The sequence below is a fragment of the Pagrus pagrus genome (assembly GCF_965226575.1).
Source record: "Pagrus pagrus genome assembly, chromosome: 15".
Classification (NCBI taxonomy): Eukaryota; Metazoa; Chordata; class Actinopteri; order Spariformes; family Sparidae; genus Pagrus; species Pagrus pagrus.
In genome coordinates, this window is record NC_140199.1 from 936,537 (window position 1) to 954,089 (window position 17,553).

Below are 17,553 nucleotides of genomic sequence, written 5' to 3' on the forward strand. Positions count from 1 at the left end.
CACACACACACACACACACACACACACACACACACACACACACACACACACACAGATAAGCTTCCTGTTTACTGCAGCTGATGAGGTCACACCCTCCATCAGGAGGACACTGATAGAGCTGTGACATCACTCTGACTTCAGTCTGTTTAAAACCCTCAGAGGTCAGAGAGTAGTACTGTCATACTGTAGTGTACTGTACTGTACAGGAGGACACTGTACAAGACAACCACGGTCCTGGCCTCACGTCCACAATGGACTCTGCTCTGTTTGTTCAGGTGTTTTATTCAGACTGTTTACCGGCAGGTTCAGGTGAGTGTGCAGGTCAAAGATCTTTAACACAGACAGATGATCCATGTGATGATCCTGAGAACTGAACTGACCTGAGGACAGTTTACACTCACAGGGGATCACTGAACTGAACTCTGATCACTTCATTGATCAGAGACAGAGTCTCTACTGACATGTCAACAAGTCACAGTCTGGTCAACACGTCCAGGTCAGGTCTCAAGTCAGTCGAGTTTCTTGTCGTCACTTGTAGTCGCAGAAGTCTGCAGCTCTGCTGCTCTCCACAGATTAATCAATAAACTGATCGACTCAAAATAATCAACATTTCTTCTGATCGACTGAAGCGTAACTACGGAAGCCCTGAGCGGCAAATGTAGAGTGATTTTTCTGGTGATCTGAACTGTTTTCTCTCTGGAGTTTATGACCTGGGGCCAATTTATTTCATTTAGGTGCAATCCCGCGGGGGAGAAGCGCACTCTGCAGCAGCTTAAGATGAAACATGAAAACATTGTTATAACAGGAAAGACCTCGGCATAATCTCATGGGGGGACATCATCAAAAGGACATGCCATGGTAGTGAAAATAGCCGCCACCTAATATAACTTCTAATGTCGCCTACCGACTGATTTTTGCAATGATTTTCTCAAAAAACAGACGGCAGAACTATATTACACCAAAACTCGCCTGCTGACTGAATGAATGAGGAAATCAAATACCATGTGGCTGAAAGAGGCGGAGACAGAGAGAAACTCGAGGTTTGTTGAGAAAAACCTGGTCCCGACCAGGTAAGGTTCATAGAGTATGTTACCATGGTAACTGACCGAGAGCTTAAGTTACCTCTCTCTGTGAAACAGGCTGGAGTTTCCCCTCTTTCTCTGGGTTGAGTTACCTCCCTTTGTGAAACGGAAAACTCGTTTACCTCATTTCAGGGTTAACAGACTCAGAGTTTTCACTAAACCTGCTTTGTGAAACGGACCCCAGGTGGAAAAGTTTCACAGAGTTCATTTATTATTATTTTCATCTGTGAAAACACGTTTTCAAAAATATTTCAGGAGTTTTATTTTTGAGCAGAATGTTTTCCAGGTGTGAAAAGTTCTTTTTCCTCAAAAAATGTTCACATTCTGAAAAAAAAACAACAACTTGGTTTCCCACGTTTATTTATTTAATTATTTATTTATTTATATTTACATGATATATATATCTTCTCAATTTGTTTTTCACTTAGTTTCAGGCATGAAAAAAACACAAAGATTTTTCTTCCAGGATTTCTTCCCTGGAGAACTGAACTCTGACTGCAGCTGCTGACAGAAGAGACTTATACAAAACTTTTTTTTCCTGCAAAATCAGTTTCACACATGAATAAAAATCTCCTGAAAAAAAACAACAGCAAAATGTTCACGTACTTAGGGACGTAATGGTATGAAAATTTCACACCGCGGTAAAAGTGACCAAAATGATCACGGTTACTGCGGTGTTTTTAAAATCTCTTCGAAATGTTGAAAAAGCACTGATACACTGATAAATTGAAGTAATTTGACCAAGATTTATATTTAAATAGATTGCTAATAGATGCTAACTTCAGTCGATGTCTGTGACATCATCACTGTTGTTTCTTCACTCTGATCATGACGTTAGCTCAGTTTGAAATATTGAAACTTTATTTAAATCTGACAGACTGCTCCTTTAACTCCATCAGTTTGGCCTCAACATGGGTTCACTGGTTTGGTTCCAGCCTGCAGACAGTCGTGACCTTTGACCTGCAGAGACTCAGGTGAGTTCCCACAGCTGTGTTTGTGTACTTCAGGGCCATCAGGACAACACGGCGCTGTGGACTCAGCTGTGTTTGAACAGACAGCAGGTGACCTGGTTGGATGTTTATACTCAGCTGTGTCAAGTGCTTGGATTTATTCATTTATTATTTCATTAATCTGGATTATTTTCTGTTAAAAGAACGGAGATTAAAAACATCTAGAAATGATTAACTGAACTTTTTGTTTCTCTTTGAACAGAAAACTGAAGTTTTCAGGATTTCCAGTTGGAACTTTTCTGTGTTTTACTTTCAGATTCATTTCCAGTTTTAATGTTTTTTGGAGTTTTTTTTCCTTTTCTTCCTGTTTTTAAAGTGAAATCAGCCTCAAAGTGACACAAACACATTGTGTCTGTGACGATCAGCGGATCAACAAACAGCTTCTTTGTCTTTGTTCAGATGAGTTTAAACTCAATATAAAATAATCATGTAGAAAATGTCCTTCGTTCATGGTTTCACTGAAGTAAAAGTACTAAAGTATTACTTAAAGTATTACATTATTTTACTACTTCACTACTGTTGGATACTTCATATATAAATATAAATATCTTAAACAGTAACTTCAGCTGTCAGACTAAAGAAATAATAATAATAATAATAATAATAATAATAATAATAATAATTAAAGCTGCAAGCAGCGATGAACGGGCCCTCGCCCCCCCACGTACGTCGGGCCGTGGCGCCGTCGGAGGGCAGACGCAGAGGGCGAGTCTGTCCACTATGTGGCCCGAGAGCTCACCCATCAGTTATATGTCATGTTGTAATGTGTGATTTGGAGAAAACAGCCTGTGAATGTCATGTAAACTGGATGATGTTTGTCGTCACAGCACATAGCTGAGCGAAAGATAGCGCCTCAGTGAGCTTCTGTCAGAAATGCATGTATGTGTTGTGTGAGAGAAAGTGTGTGTGTGTGTGTGTGTGTCTTTTGGTTTCACTTCTGTTTTGTTGTGCTTGCTTTAATTGTGTGAAGCTCTTTGTGCTACATTGTATTTGTATTAAATGTGCGATATAAATGGCGTCTGATTGATTGATATCAGGCTGACCCACAACACAACGTAGCCACCTAGTGGACAGTTTGTGTCCAACACACACCACACATTGACGTTGCTCTTACAGTGGCCAAGCATTGACAGTTCAGACTGTCATGCCCACCAGGAATAACGTAGGCGAAGGCTTTTTACAACTCTTCATCATCAAGGTATGAGGATGAGTCTTAGTGAGTGTGAAGTCTGTGGCGTTAAATCTGTAGGGCAAGTTAATTAAAGTACGAGCCATGGAAATGGGTGGAAATGGCGGCAACATCTCAACTTTGAACCAAAATGGCAAACTTCCCGTTGGACTGAGGTTGTGGGTCCAAGAGGCTTTTTTGTGCGTTTGGTCACGATACTTATGCGTGCCGAAATTCGTTAGTGTATGTGCATGTAGGAGGCGGGGCTTCAAGTTTGACAAAATGGCCGCTGTGAACCAAAGTGGCCGACTTCCTGTTGGACTGAGGGTTTCGGTGCCGAGGGGTATTTTGTGCGTCTGGTCATGATACATATGTTTATCGGAGGCAAAAGCTTTTGACAAGGTGTCATCATCAAGGTCTGAGGATGATATTTAGTGAGTGTGAAGTCTGTGGCGTTAAATCTGTAATAAAGTACGAGGCATAGAAATGAAAAAAACTTAATGGGAAAAGCCATAAGGGGCGTTAGGGGGCGCTACTGAGCTATCGTGCTGCACATGAGGGCAGTTGTAGTATCGAATTAACGTACTCGTGTGTAACGAGCTACGGGCCAAATCTGGTGACCCATGACTCATGCAGCCAGTGTAGTTACATGATCCCACACTGATTTTGAGTCAATTGGTCACATGACCTGGAAGCTATTGAGCTAACATGCTAATATTTACATACAAAAATTAATAAAAAATAATAAAAATTAATAAAAAATATGAAAAGATGTCAAATGTAAAAACAAGAGGCGTATCTCATGCAGCCAGTGTAGTCACATGATCCCACACTGATTTTGAGTCAATTGATCACATGACCTGGAAGCTATTGAGCTAAAATGCTAATATTTGCTAATAAAAATTAATAAAAATTAATAAAAATTAAAGCTGCAAGCAGCGATGAACGGGCCCTCACAGTCCACGCGTGTTGGGGCGTGCTGCTTACTCGGCCCCATTGCCCAATTATTGTGTACACGTCTTAACTGTCCGTGTTTGAGTGGGCTTCTCCTGCCTGTAGTAAATAATGTACGCTGAAGTTCGAAGAACTCCCTGCAAACTACATGAAGAACAAATAATGAGACACCTACACTGTGTGACCCTACACACTCTTAAACAGAGGTTTGTATCCATTAGCAAGGCAGCACTGCCGTCTGTTGGAGAAAGCCTGAATTTACAATCAAAAGTGAAGGCAGTGAAGCGGTTTTTTGGTCATTTAGCAATAAAAGCGCCACCTGTTGGCCGACTGGCACCAAATTTTGCAGAAACTGTCACCGGGCCATGCAACACAATTAGCAAAAGTTTGGTGGTAATGGGACCGTATTTCACCAAGATATGGAAGACTGTCTGTTTGACCACAATGTGCAGGAAATTGTAGTTTCATATTTTGGGCGTTCTTTGGACTATCACAATTCTTTTAATAAGTTTTTGTCAGGAGGGTCCACAGATGCTGTGTGCAAAGTTTGGTGCCAATCAGTGAAATTGCCAGTCTGTCTGTTACAGTCTGTTCTGTTACAGTGTTTTTATATATATTTTTTTTTAACTGATTATCAGAACAGATATTCAGCATTTATCATCATCAGTGATTTTTCTGTCACATTGCTGATCAGGTAAAAACGTGCAGCTTCCTCTCACACAAAGATCTGCTCAAAACACGAGGGGCTTCAAGCAGTGATGGTAGAAGAACCGCCACACAGTCCAACAGACAAATATCACCAAGCAACATTTAACTGTTACGACTCCTTCTGTAACAACTTCGAATAGTTTCTGATGTTCTCCTGAGAACAAACCAGCCGTTCTCCTGCAGGAGACTGTTGGGCTACAACATCAGTGCTGGGACAGAACCACACATGCAGTTCAGTGCAGTAGAGCGTCATTATGACTTTTGTTGTGAAGTGATTATACAAATAAAGAGTGATTGACTGAAGTGGAGAGGAAGAATAAAGTGGCAGAAAATTAAAATTCTCATGTAATATACCTGAAAATTGTACTTGAGTAAACTGTACTTAGTTACAATCCATCACTGGTTGTTCAACGTTCTGACACTAAAAGGATTTTCACACTGTTTATTCCATATTATTTATATTATTATTTATTAATATTATTCTATATGATAACTTAGCCCCTTTTCACTCACACACTGTTAACCTGGGTTCAGGGCTGACTGACTCACTGCACCTCTACTACCCCAGCTGTGTTACTACTCTGATTACTTTAGTCCCCACAAAGTCAGGGCCAACCTGCTCCGGAGCAGCGCCAGCAACACCTGGGATAAAGTCAGAGTTAGCCCACTTGAGCCCGGAGCTGAACGCAGTGTGACCAGTTTAATGTAAATCAGTCCGAAACATCAGATATCAGTCCACACACACACACACACACACACACACACACACACACACGACCCCACAGCTCAGTGTCCAGAAGCTTCACAGCAGAGATGTCTTACCTTCTGTCTCTGCAGCACTGATGAACGTCCTCATGAGGACATCAGGTCCAGACTGTCCAACATCACCATGAACATGCAGCAGAGACACGTCAGCGCCACCAGGTGTTCAGACGGAGCAGGGTGGAGGTGATGATCCGTCTGTACTGTGGAGACTGCACCATGACGTCACAGACCACAGTCAGACTCATGGAACTGATCCTGGTCCATGGTGTCAGTGTGAACAGCACCACCCGGGAAGGCCCGACCTGAACACCAGCTGCTCCACATGTAGCTGCGCTCTGATCAACGACAGTTTCAAAATGGCGTCACTGTGAGCTCAGACTTCTCACTTAGTTAAATCATCTGAGCTGAGGCGTCTTCATGAACCAGTCTGAGTCACGCTCTGGCGTCTTTAAAATGTCCCTCCAGGAAAACTGAAGCTGCTTGGTTGATGCGCCGCCTCTGAACCGGAACGTTAGCGGGTTGACCTGCGACGTTAGCCTGGGTGTTAGCCGTTAGCCTCGATGTAGCCTTGACGTTAGCCGTTAGCCCCGATGTAGCCTTGACGTTAGCTGTTAGCCTCGATGTAGCCTTGACGTTAGCCGTTAGCCTCGATGTAGCCTTGACGTTAGCTGTTAGCCTCGATGTAGCCTTGACGTTAGCTGTTAGCCTCGATGTAGCCTTGACGTTAGCCTGGATAGGCTCGACTTTAGCCTGGCGGTTGATCCGCTCCCTGGCATCAGACTGTGGGGACGGCACAGACTCACTCTCGCCGAATGTTTTTTTGTTCTGTTGCCCCCAAAATAATGAAAAACGTGTTTCTGTTTCGCGCCATCAGGTGAACAGCTGCTCCATCACGACAACACGCTCACAGGTCAATACGTGACGCGTCACTTGACCTTGACGTAGGCACGTAGCTGGTAGATTTCGGGGCGTGGCCGCCAGGGGGCGCTGATGAGAACAGACGCAATAAAATATATCGGCCTGTTTTTAAGTCCAAAAAGTTAATATCCCATAATAACCTGGTAGTTATAGAGACCGTTCTCACTCCAGTTATGACTAAAGCATCTGACACCTGTCTCCATCTCATACCTTTTGATTTCTGCACATTAATCTGCAGATATATTGATTCTGAGTATTTCCTTATATTTGTTCTGCTTTTTTAATGCCCCTTGTACCAAAGCAGATCAATACTATATCACTGATTTATACTTGCAAGTCATACATGAATCCCATATTCTAAAAAGTGGAGATATATTAAAACCTTTAATTTGCAGCCTGTTAAACATTTATTTGTTGATTTCTGACAGTGTTTGATCCCCTCTGTCTGATCTGCATTCTCTATAGACAATGTTTATGATTAATAATAAAATGTTTAAAATTTTTATGATTGTCTGTTTGTGTCTCTGTAATGAGCTGCTGTCTGTCTGTGGTTAAATGAAGACCACGAGTTTCTGCTGAAAACACAAACACAATCGTCACACACGCTCAAGGACAATAATGAACTTCCATTCTCAAATCGACATTTTCCATCGTCTTCAAACGGGTCAGTGAAGGGCGGGAAACAGGCTGCACCGCCACTGAATTATACAACGTTGGATTTTTGCCAGATTGATTCGCAGAGTAGTTTGTTTATTTTAGTGCCGAATTAACCAGAAGACTATAAGGATTATAAATATGTGTGACATGATCACTGGTCGTGTACAGAGTAGATGTAAGAGAAGAGATTATCTTAAAATCCTTGTTTTTTCATTGGAGTTCAACATGTCCTGACAGAACGTTATTTATCTGTTATTCTTCAGTAAAACTCCACAGAGATGAACAAACACTGATTTCACACATTCTGCACAAAGATTTCACTCAAAAATACAGAAATTATCATAAAAACACGAACTTAGTTTGAAACCGCTCGGTCTCTGTCCAATCAGAACCCGTTCTGAAGCTTCACGACACCTCGCGACATTTGGGGGCAGAGTTTGCGGGTTTTCATTCCGTCAGCCAATCAGATTCGATGCACCGAGCAGGCTGCGCAGCAGCTCAACCAATCACAGAGCAGAGAGGATCCGGACGGTCCGCCGCGTGCCGCCTCTTTGCCGCTGCGGTCCATAGACTCTGACTGGCGACCTGCCGCTCCGTGCCGCTCCGCGTCGTTCCCTGCCGCTTCGCTCCGCGTCAGGGACGTCGCAGCAACGGTTGCTAGCCGACAGGCTGCCGCTGCTCTCCGGCTGGGATGTGACAGAGGTGCGGCTACAGAACCGAGCCAGATTCTCAGCGAGGGCCCAACCGGGACTAACGGGACCGTTCCGGGTCAAACAGTAAGTGTTGGTGTTCAAGATGAGCTGCGTGATTTGGGCGGTAAAAGGCGACGGGGCGGTGTGTGTGTGTGTGTGTGTGTGTGTGTGTGTGTGTGTGTGTGTGTGTGTGTGTGCTGTGACTCGACATCAGCTGGAGTCTCAGCAGATGTTCACATCAAAAAGGTGAAAAATACCGGAACAGAACCGGAACAAAGCCGCTACAGGACGGTTAGAGACAGTGACGCTGCTGCGGAGGCCTGAATATTTACTGCTCTGCTCCTCTTCATCCTCTCCTCCTCCTCCTCCTCCTCCTCCTCTGTGAGCCCATCTTCATCAGTAGAAGGAGACAGGACATGTTCAACAGAGACATGATGATGTGAGAGAGGAGGTCAGAATATGAGTCAGTGCTTCATACAGGCCTTCTGCCGACTACCGTGTCAATTATTACAGCCATCATCATCATCATCATCATCTTCATTAATATAGTTATTACATGTAAAACAATCAGCAGCTGTGCCCACACTCTGCTCATCAGTTTATATCGATCACAGAAGATAAAACAAGACCTGACTGGACAGACAGAGTCAGAGCCACCAGAGACAACCATCACCACAGAGAACCACAGTTACATCATATTAAAGCTGAAGAGACAAAATCACACAGAAAAGGTTCTGACAGTGAAGGATGTGAGAGAACTGGACAGTAAACAGAAGTAATCAGAGTACTACACACTGGTGTCAGAGTTATAGTAGATATGTGTCGTAGGTCTGCAGCGTCACCTCCTGTGATTTAATAATAATAATAATAATAACAATAATAATAGAGGCAGACTGTGTGATGACAGACAGACAGACAGACTGATGGGGACAGAAGTCTGTGAAGCTCCACAGAATCAGCACAAATCCACTTCCTTTAACAAACTCCAAAATAAAATCCCTCCCGGACAGCAGAGATGAATGTTCCCTCGGAGCTTCGACACTCATCAGTATGTGCAGATATTCTTCTGATGTAACTGAGATGTTTCTGTTCCTCCTCCTGACAAACAGAACAAATCTGACTGGCTCCTTATAATATTAATATTTATTTTTATAATATTTATTTAACAAACTGATGAGCTTCAAATTCAGACTGTGAAAATGCATCTGAGCAGTTACCTGTATTAAAGTTATCTAATCTGTTTGTGCCAGCACTGACAGCAGTATTCATCAGTATTATATAATTATAATGTATCAGCCACAGACTTTCATTGACACAAATATAGTTGAGTTATTTTGGCTCTTAATAGAAAATACATTGAGCTCATTTTAACCGTTTTATAGGTCTTTATTTTACATTTCAGTTAACTGCATGAACGAGTGTATTTTATTTTTTTGACATTTTATTTAAATTATTGGTTTTATTTTGAAGGACGAGCCGCCGTACTTCCGTTCTTTACAACCATTTAATCCTTTCCCACAATGCTTTGTGTCCACGTCCCCTGCTTCCTGTTTATTGTGACCGTCTCCACCGGTAAAATTTTATCGTTTACGCCGCTGTGCCGCCGCCGAACGCCCGGTGAGTAACAGAATCAGAGCCGTTTGACGGCTGAATCCGGTCCGCGTCGTTTGTTCCGCGGGTTGATCTTTTATTTTGACAGTTAACGTTCAGGGCAGAGATCCCTCCTCTGCTTCCTCATCACTGACACTGAGCCCGGCCGAGCCCCGGAACTCCACTCAAAAACTCCATCATTTAAAACCTCCATCGTGCAACGAACAGAAAATACATTTTAAAAGGATTTAAGACATTTTACACAATAAAAGCGTTTTGTGATAATTTCGGCAGTCAGATAATCAACCAATGAATTATAAATATGAAAGAAATGTCATCTTAAATAATGGATACCCTGCCAGCAGCCGCCCTCCGCCGGAGGTTCCCTGACAGGTACCGGCGGCGGTAATGACGACATCTGTCATATACGTTGACACTGGGTGTGAGTCTGATGCTGCCAGTTTTATCTGATGGATTTCAGTCTCAACAGTCGTTTTATGGATCCGTCTGTCACCGGGCCGAGGCTCCCGGCCGGCGTGCAGACAGTAAAAATGGCAGATATTTGAATGGAGTTCGGCGGGTTAAAATAAAGAGGCAAAGTGTCAGAGAGCAGCCTGATGACGATCTTCACGTCACTGTGGCAACAGCTTCAGTATGACGGAGCTCACGTGACGTCACGAAGCAAAGTAATGACTTAATATAAAATGATGTTTGGGCTGACAGGAGGTCAGAGGTCACCTGTGTTTATATTGACTGTGACATCACTGATCCTCAGTCTGACCTGTTCTCTGATGTCTAATTATTGATAACACATCAACATTCATGTCCTGTTTGATCAATAATGATTATTAATAATCTGTTGATCAATCAGCCTATAAACTGATATTAAATGTATGATCAGTTCACTGTGGCAGGAAACAAAGGCTATTGATTAATCAGCTGTGATTGATCAATCAGTAAATATTAGCTCTGGGTGATGATGGTGGTGGGCAGTGTTGATTTCTTCTTCTATGGTGTCACTTTGTATATGATTTGATCAGGACAGATCGATAATAATTAGGGCTGTGACAAACAACCACTTTGATTATTGATCAGAAAACAGGAAACTGTCCAACCGTCCAGTGAGACGGCTTCAAATGTCCAATCAGATTCAGTTCACTGAGAAAGAAATCTGACAGAGGATTGATCAGTGACTGATCGGGTCATTATTGGTGATTAATATTGAGATCAGACAGCACATCAATGATTCATCACTGTCAAAAACTATATTGATATTGAATGATTTCAGTTATTGGTTAAGCAGAACGAGTCAAACGGCCTCTCTGATGTGTTTCCAGTGAACTCAGTGTGAAGACGTCACCTTCACCTCATTATTGTCTTAAAATCTATAAACCAACAATAAATTGAGACAAATCAAGTGTTCTGATGTTTTCCTTCTAAATGTTATGGTGCATTTAATATTTAATGATTAATATTTTAATGCTTGGAGTGATTTCACAACTTCAGCCTGAAGTGTTTGTAACAGATTAAATAATATTGATTGAATTGATCATGTAAAGATCAGCTGAGAGGAAACCAGAAGAAACGTGTGGAGCTTCTTCCCGTGAGAAACGAGATCGACTCGATCGAATCAATAATTTTATTCTAAAACATCAGAAAACTGAAACATTCAGTTCACAGACATGAAACTGATATTTTTGTTTCTGATTAAAAAAATACCTTAAATTCTTAAAGTAATTTCTGAATTATCTTCTGTTGGACTGATCAATTAATCGACTAATTGGTCTATTAATGTTGCTGTGAACAGATACAAATGTTTATTATGTCATATAGAAATAATGTAAATGACATTTGTTCCGTTTGACCTCCTGTTGACTGCTGATGTCAACATCTGTTTCAGTTTATTTGCCAGAAAATTTCATCATCAATTAATCCTCCTGCCTCCATCCTCTCTCTCCTCCTCCTGCCTCTCTCTCCTCTTCTCCTCCTGCCTCTCTCTTCTCTTCTCCTCCTGCCTCTCTCTCCTCTCCTCCTCCTGCCTCTCTCTCCTCTTCTCCTCCTGCCTCTCTCTCCTCCTCCTGCCTCTCTCTCCTCTCCTCCTCCTGCCTCTCTCTCCTCCTCCTGCCTCTCTCTCCTCTCCTCCTCCTGCCCCTCTCCTCCTCCTGCCTCTCTCTCCTTCGTCTTCTCCTTCTCCTCCTCCTCTTCAGGCCTGTAGCAGCTCCTCTTCCTCAGCGCGGCCCCGGTTCAGGATGGAGGACTCGGAGACGGAGCTGGCGGTGTCGGAGTCGGACGCCCTGGGTGCAGACTTCATCACGGTGGAGCTGGACACGCAGCCCATCGAGTACGTGGTGAAGTGGGCGGAGGTCGGCTCCAAGTTCACCATCTCCTGCGTGAAGAAGGATTCGGACGACCCATCAGACCTGACGGCTGACCAGCTGAAGATCGAGACGGACGAGGCCTTCTTCGCTCCCTATGAGGAGGTGTACCCCTGTGAGGTGACGGAGCAGAGTGTGGAGATAAAGACAGACTCTGACGAGGATGAGGAGGACACCGAGGAGGAGCAGGAGGTGCTGGTGGAGGCGGGGAGCAGCCAGTTGGACGGCGAGGTCGACTCTGACCAAGCTGACTTTGAGCCCGACGAGCGTCAGTACCGCTGCACCTACTGCGGGAAGTGTTACAGCCACGCCTCCAGCCTGTACCGCCACCAGCAAACGCACACAGGCAAGAGCGGCGGGGCGGTGCCGCCCACCAAACGGGCGCTGGAGCCGACCCATCAGGAGGCGCGCTACACCTGTCCTCACTGTGGGATGAGCTTCAAAGGCAGCAGGTCGGTACTCAGATAAACAACTGCTCTCACTCAGTTTTCTGTTTTGTTTCTTTTGTTTATTGTTTGTTGTCGTTGTCAGGATGCTCGGCAGTCACCTGCGACTGCACGGGAAGCGGCGGATCCACCCCTGCAACATCTGTGGGAAGGAGTTTAACCACAGCTCCAGCCTGTCGCGCCACCGCCTCATCCACAAGAAAGGAAAAGGCCTCCCCAAGGACGTCACCCTCAGTCCCAACATGGCCGCTCTGCGCCACTCGCTGAAGGCCGGCGGCAAGAACAAGAAGACCAAGCGGCAGCAGCAGAGGCAGCAGCAGCAGCAGCACGTGGCAACCGCCATCATTCAGAGTCAGGGCGTCGGTGGTGGCAGCGATAAGTTCTACGCCTGCCCGCAGTGCGACATGAGCTTCAGGACATCCACGCAGCTGTCCAAACACCAGGTGACCCACGTTAAGGAGCTGCTGGACAACTACACGCCTGGCAAAGAGAACCTGGGCGAGACCTCGTCCGACCTCAAGATTCGCCTCAAGCTCTGCTCCCGTGACAAGCCCAACTTCTACACTCTCTGCAAGAAGAACCGCCGTCGTCGGGGGGGACGGCCCGGCAAACGGAGCTCCGCCATCTCCGAGGAAGATGAGGAGGGAGGAGGGGGAGGGGGAGGGGGAGGGGCAGGTCGTCACGGCTGCAGCCAGTGCGGGAAGCGCTTCAGCCACGCCTCCAGCCTGGCGCGGCACCAGCAGACCCACAGGGCGATGGATGGTGGCGGGCGAGCCAAGCTGCAGCAGCACCAGAAGCAGCTTCACATCAAGACTGGACTCCCCGCCGCCAAGACCAAGACCTACACCTGCGCCGCCTGCAACAAGACCTTCATGCACTCGTCCAGCTTCTCCCGCCATAAGAAGGCCCACATGGAGGAGGAGCAGCGGGCGCAGGCCGCCGCCGCCAAGCGCCGGAAGAGGGTCGTCTTAGACGAGACCGCTCCACTGGAGTCCGACTCGGAGTGAAATCACCCGGCTCTGGGCTGGGTTTGGACTGGTTCTGGACCTGTTCTGAGGTGGTTCTGAATCAGCACTGACTGGTTCTGGACTGGTTTGGGACCAGTCTGGAAAGTTGTTATATATGAAAGTTCTGGACCAGTACACCACCAGTTCTGGACCAGTTGGAGTCAGATTCTGGGCCGCTCACGGCAGTTTGTTTGTCCAGGTTTCAAGAACTGGAACTGATTCTTCTCTGGTGTAGATAGCAGCAGGACATCCATATATGGTCGTGTGGTGGGGGGACCTCCAAATATGGTCATATCCATATATGGTCATGACTGACCGTTAGCTAATTGCTCTTAAGGATGGGATTAGATTTAAAGTGTTACCCCACAGCCCCACCCCTGTCTCACCCCTCCTCCACAGGCCCCGCCCCTCCCACACCTGTCTGTCAGGTGTCACACGGACGCTGTTCGCTTCATTCTGCCCTCTCTACACTCCATTTCCCATCAACCACCTGGGGAGAGAACTGGGAGCTACAGCCAGGCCATGCCCACCTGCCACCATATTTCCCATATGCCTCGGGACCTGTCAGACCTCCGCAGCAGAGCATTGTGGGAAACTGAGTCTCTGCAGAAAAGAGTCAGAACAAATAAACCTGCAGATTCAGTTTAATATTACATGAAAAATATTCAGAGTGCTGAGACGGAAGTTTAATAACGACAAAAACAACAGAACAACAAAATAAACCAAGTAAATCGGCGTCAGAGAGCGAACATCAGATATTCAAACAAACCCCGCCCCTCTGTTCCTCCAATCAGATCAATAGTCTTTCTTTAAGCCTTACAGAATAAACCCTTTTTATTTATTTTTTTCCAAATTCTAATAATTTAATTTAAATTTCATTCGACGTTTTAGTTATTGTAAAGATTTTTTGACAGAAATCCAAAACTAAAATAACATTTTTACTTCACATGACGTCTGAATCATATCGAGACAACTGATGATTATTTCCATCAGGGATCCAAAACTCAAAGATGCTCAGTTACTGTGAGAAGAAAATAAGTCTAGAAGCTGAACACAGGAAGTGTTTGACGATAAACAACAACAATTTCTTGTTGATCGATTCAGTCCGAAAAATCATTTCAGAACAAAAATCTGTTCATCAATAAAAATGACAAAAGTAACACGTCAGTTTTGTCATTAGTAAACCTCCGTACAGGTCTGATGTGGTCCAGGTCTGATCTGGTCCAGGTCTGGTTCAGGACTGATGTGGTCCAGGTCTGATCTGGTCCAGGTCTGGTTCAGGACTGATGTGGTCCAGGTCTGATCCGGTCCAGGTCTGGTTCAGGTCTGATGTGGTCCCTCCGCTCGTCTCAACATTTGTTTTCTTTCCTCAGCGACGTCAACGCCCAGTTCCTTTCTGGTTTTGCTCAGAGTGATTCTGATTGGCTGAAGTTCTTATCAGCGCGTTCTGATTGGTTGACTGTTTGATGTTTTAAAGGTTAAAATGTGAAATCTGAGCAGACGATCTGATTGGTCAGAGCTGGCGTTCCTCCACTTTATCGTTTGCATGAAGACTATAACCTGCAGCTAGTCGGCCATATTTGTAGTTTTTCAGCTGTGTGTGTGTTTGCTGACCGGTCTGCAGCGTCTGATGTCTGGATTTCTTGTTTTAGCGGCGAGCGGTCGTGTTTGGAGGTCGACGGGGAAACTGCACTACTTATTTATGAATTTGGAACAATGTTGTAATATATAAATATTAATGGTATTTAATGTGATTCACAATGGGAAAAAAACAAAAACACCACCGCCACCTTCAACGTTCAGCATCGTCATCCTCAACTGCAGCCGACAGGAAGTGACTCCGACAGACGACGACCAGTTCTTTCACAGTAAAAGCCTCCACATCAGTTTGTTCAAGAGTTCTGTGAAGTAAAAACAGATGATGTGACAGTTCGGAGGATTTCAAGTAGAATCTGGACCAACAAACAAACAAACAAACAGAAATTCAAAGTTATCTTTATTGGTCGATTGAAAAGACAAAAAACAGTCAATCATCATTTATTGATCAATTTATTGGATTGTATGATCAGAAGAGTTTGTGATGTCTGAGTCTGTTGGTGGAGTTTAAGTATTGATCCTGAAGCAGCTGATTGGCTAAAGACTCTGACGGGCATCTTGGATCAAACATGGACGACAGACGGAGCAGCTTCAGCCAAACACCCCCCCACCCCCACGTTCTGTTTCCTGTTTGTCGAGCCGTCAGGCGGCGGGCAACACTTTGAGTTTGTGAATAACATTTTACTGTGTGAATTGGATTTAATTTAATTTAATGGTGACCTATTTATAAATGTGTGTAGGCGGCTGACAGTCGCACTACCAACCTCCCGTAGAAAATCAAAAGATCTCCTCCTCCTCCTCCTGCTGCTCCTCCTCCTCTTCTTCCTCCTGCTGCCCCTCCTCCTCCTCCTGCTGCTCCTCCTCTTCTTCTTCCTCCTCCTCCTCCTCCTTCTGGTTTGTGTTCTCAGTTCCGGGCCTCTGTTGGATCCATGTTGTGTTGGTTTGTTTCCTCTTTGGTTCTTCGTGGTTCCAGCGAAGCTTCACCTGCAGATAGAAGGTTGTTCGTCATTGTATCGTGTTTGCCAATAGAATAAAAACCCAGTGGACATGTTTTGTCTTGCGTTTTGTAATAAACCTTTAAAACAAGTTTCCTCTCGGTGTCTTCACTCAGTCAACTTGAAGAAGGCAGTGTGAACCCTGAAGTTGCCCAGAGAGGACATGAAAACATTTTACGATCTGCCTCGTGCTCCTTACAGACACTTCGTGTTGTCGGTTTACATCAGTTTAATGTTTGTCAGATTAATGTGGGACTGAACTTTTCTCAGTTCATGTCTGAAAATTAAAACTGATTTATTGTTATTAATCAAACTACTTAATAAGCACATGTTGTAAATGATCCTCAGTGTCTCTGTGATGTTCAACACAACCACTAACACGATGACCTTCAGCCAGAGAGTAATCAGAGTACTGTGCTGCAGGATTTTAAGGCATGAACTGTAAAGTTCTGAGTTGAGTGTGTAATGACCTGAGCCTGTAGGTGTTTGTAGCGCTGCAGCTGCTCACTGTGGCCACCAGAGGGCAGCAAACATTCATCATATCTGTGTTAAACAGAGGACGACAGGGTTCAGTCATAAAACACCAGAGAAGAAAAGACAGTCACACAGAGGAGGACAGTGACGGCACAGACACTTCACTTTTACTATATATATATATATATATATATATATATATATATATATATATATATATATATATATATTTAATGTCACAACACTGAACTGTGGGCTGTCAGGCAAAGTCAGCAGAAATGCAGACTAACAGAAAGTGGACATGCAGGTCTCAAAATGTCCTCCAGAGTCCTTGTGGACCTAATGGTCCAACTGTGAGACAGTCTTAAACCCTGGTGAACATCTGAGGGTGGATAGTGGAACTCTCAGATGGACTCTCGGATGAGGACCTACTCCCTCTCGGATGTGGACCTGGACCTCCCTCTCGCATGTGGACCTACTCCCTCTCGGATGTGGACCTACTCCCTCTCGGATGTGGACCTACTCCCTCTCGGATGTGGACCTGGACTCCCTCTCGGATGTGGACCTGGACTCCCTCTCGGATGTGGACCTGGACTCCCTCTCGGATGTGGACCTGGACTCCCTCTCGGATGTGGACCTGGACTCTGTGGAGTCCCTCTTGGTTCCTTTCAGTTGTTATTTAGTTACTCAGTTCTCATTTCATCGTATTCAGCCTGTTCAGAGTTCAGTTCTGTTCTTCGTTGGTTACAGGTGTACAACCCTCCATCACCACCTGGCACAAAACAACTGGACAGTAAAACACATTGATCACAGAATCAGGACACAACCTCAGATCAATACATCTGATCGGTTAACTTAAACTTCACAGCGACCTGAGTGATGAACTGAGCTCCACTGTCCTGAAGGTGCAGTCTTACCTGTGACTCAGGTGTGTGAGTCACCGGTCTTATCCTTGAGGGGCAGGTTGGTTTCGGTGACGCATGCGCAGACGTCGATCCCACTCGATTTGACCTGGGGTTAGCCCGCCATTTTTATTTGAGTGTGTAAACGGTTTAACTACCTAACACACACACACACACACACATACACACACACACACTTTAGGTCCAAACATCA

At 44.8% G+C, this 17,553-nt stretch overlaps 1 protein-coding gene and 1 long non-coding RNA gene across 3 annotated transcripts; one reads left to right on the plus strand and one right to left on the minus strand.

Moving 5' to 3' along the window:
* The first annotated feature begins 7,809 nt into the window (after positions 1–7,809).
* On the plus strand, positions 7,810–16,055 carry LOC311270785 (uncharacterized protein). 2 transcript variants are annotated; one of them, XM_084375944.1, is made up of 3 exons: positions 7,810–8,038; positions 11,752–12,371; positions 12,451–16,055. In XM_084375944.1, the coding sequence occupies exons 2-3, from the start codon at positions 11,794–11,796 to the stop codon at positions 13,370–13,372; spliced, it is 1,500 nt and encodes a 499-aa protein (XP_084232070.1). In that variant the 5' UTR covers positions 7,810–8,038; positions 11,752–11,793; the 3' UTR covers positions 13,373–16,055. The 2 variants fall into 2 exon arrangements, with proteins under 2 accessions (XP_084232070.1, XP_084232071.1); XM_084375945.1 differs by lacking the exon at positions 7,810–8,038 and adding an exon at positions 9,487–9,571.
* A 376-nt stretch (positions 16,056–16,431) lies between these two features.
* Positions 16,432–17,488, minus strand: LOC311270802. Its single transcript, XR_014624303.1, has 3 exons — positions 17,355–17,488; positions 16,728–17,223; positions 16,432–16,506 (listed from the first exon to the last, which is right to left on the minus strand). It is a non-coding gene; the product is annotated as an uncharacterized lncRNA (long non-coding RNA).
* Positions 17,489–17,553: the final 65 nt, after the last annotated feature.

Bases quoted from the DNA above. Each gene is read 5' to 3' on its own strand.
- LOC311270785 (XM_084375944.1), top strand. From the start codon at position 11,794: ATGGAGGACTCGGAGACGGAGCTGGCGGTGTCGGAGTCGGACGCCCTG. The intron at 12,372-12,450 runs GTCGGTACTCAG...TGTCGTTGTCAG, and splicing joins ATGAGCTTCAAAGGCAGCAG to GATGCTCGGCAGTCACCTGC.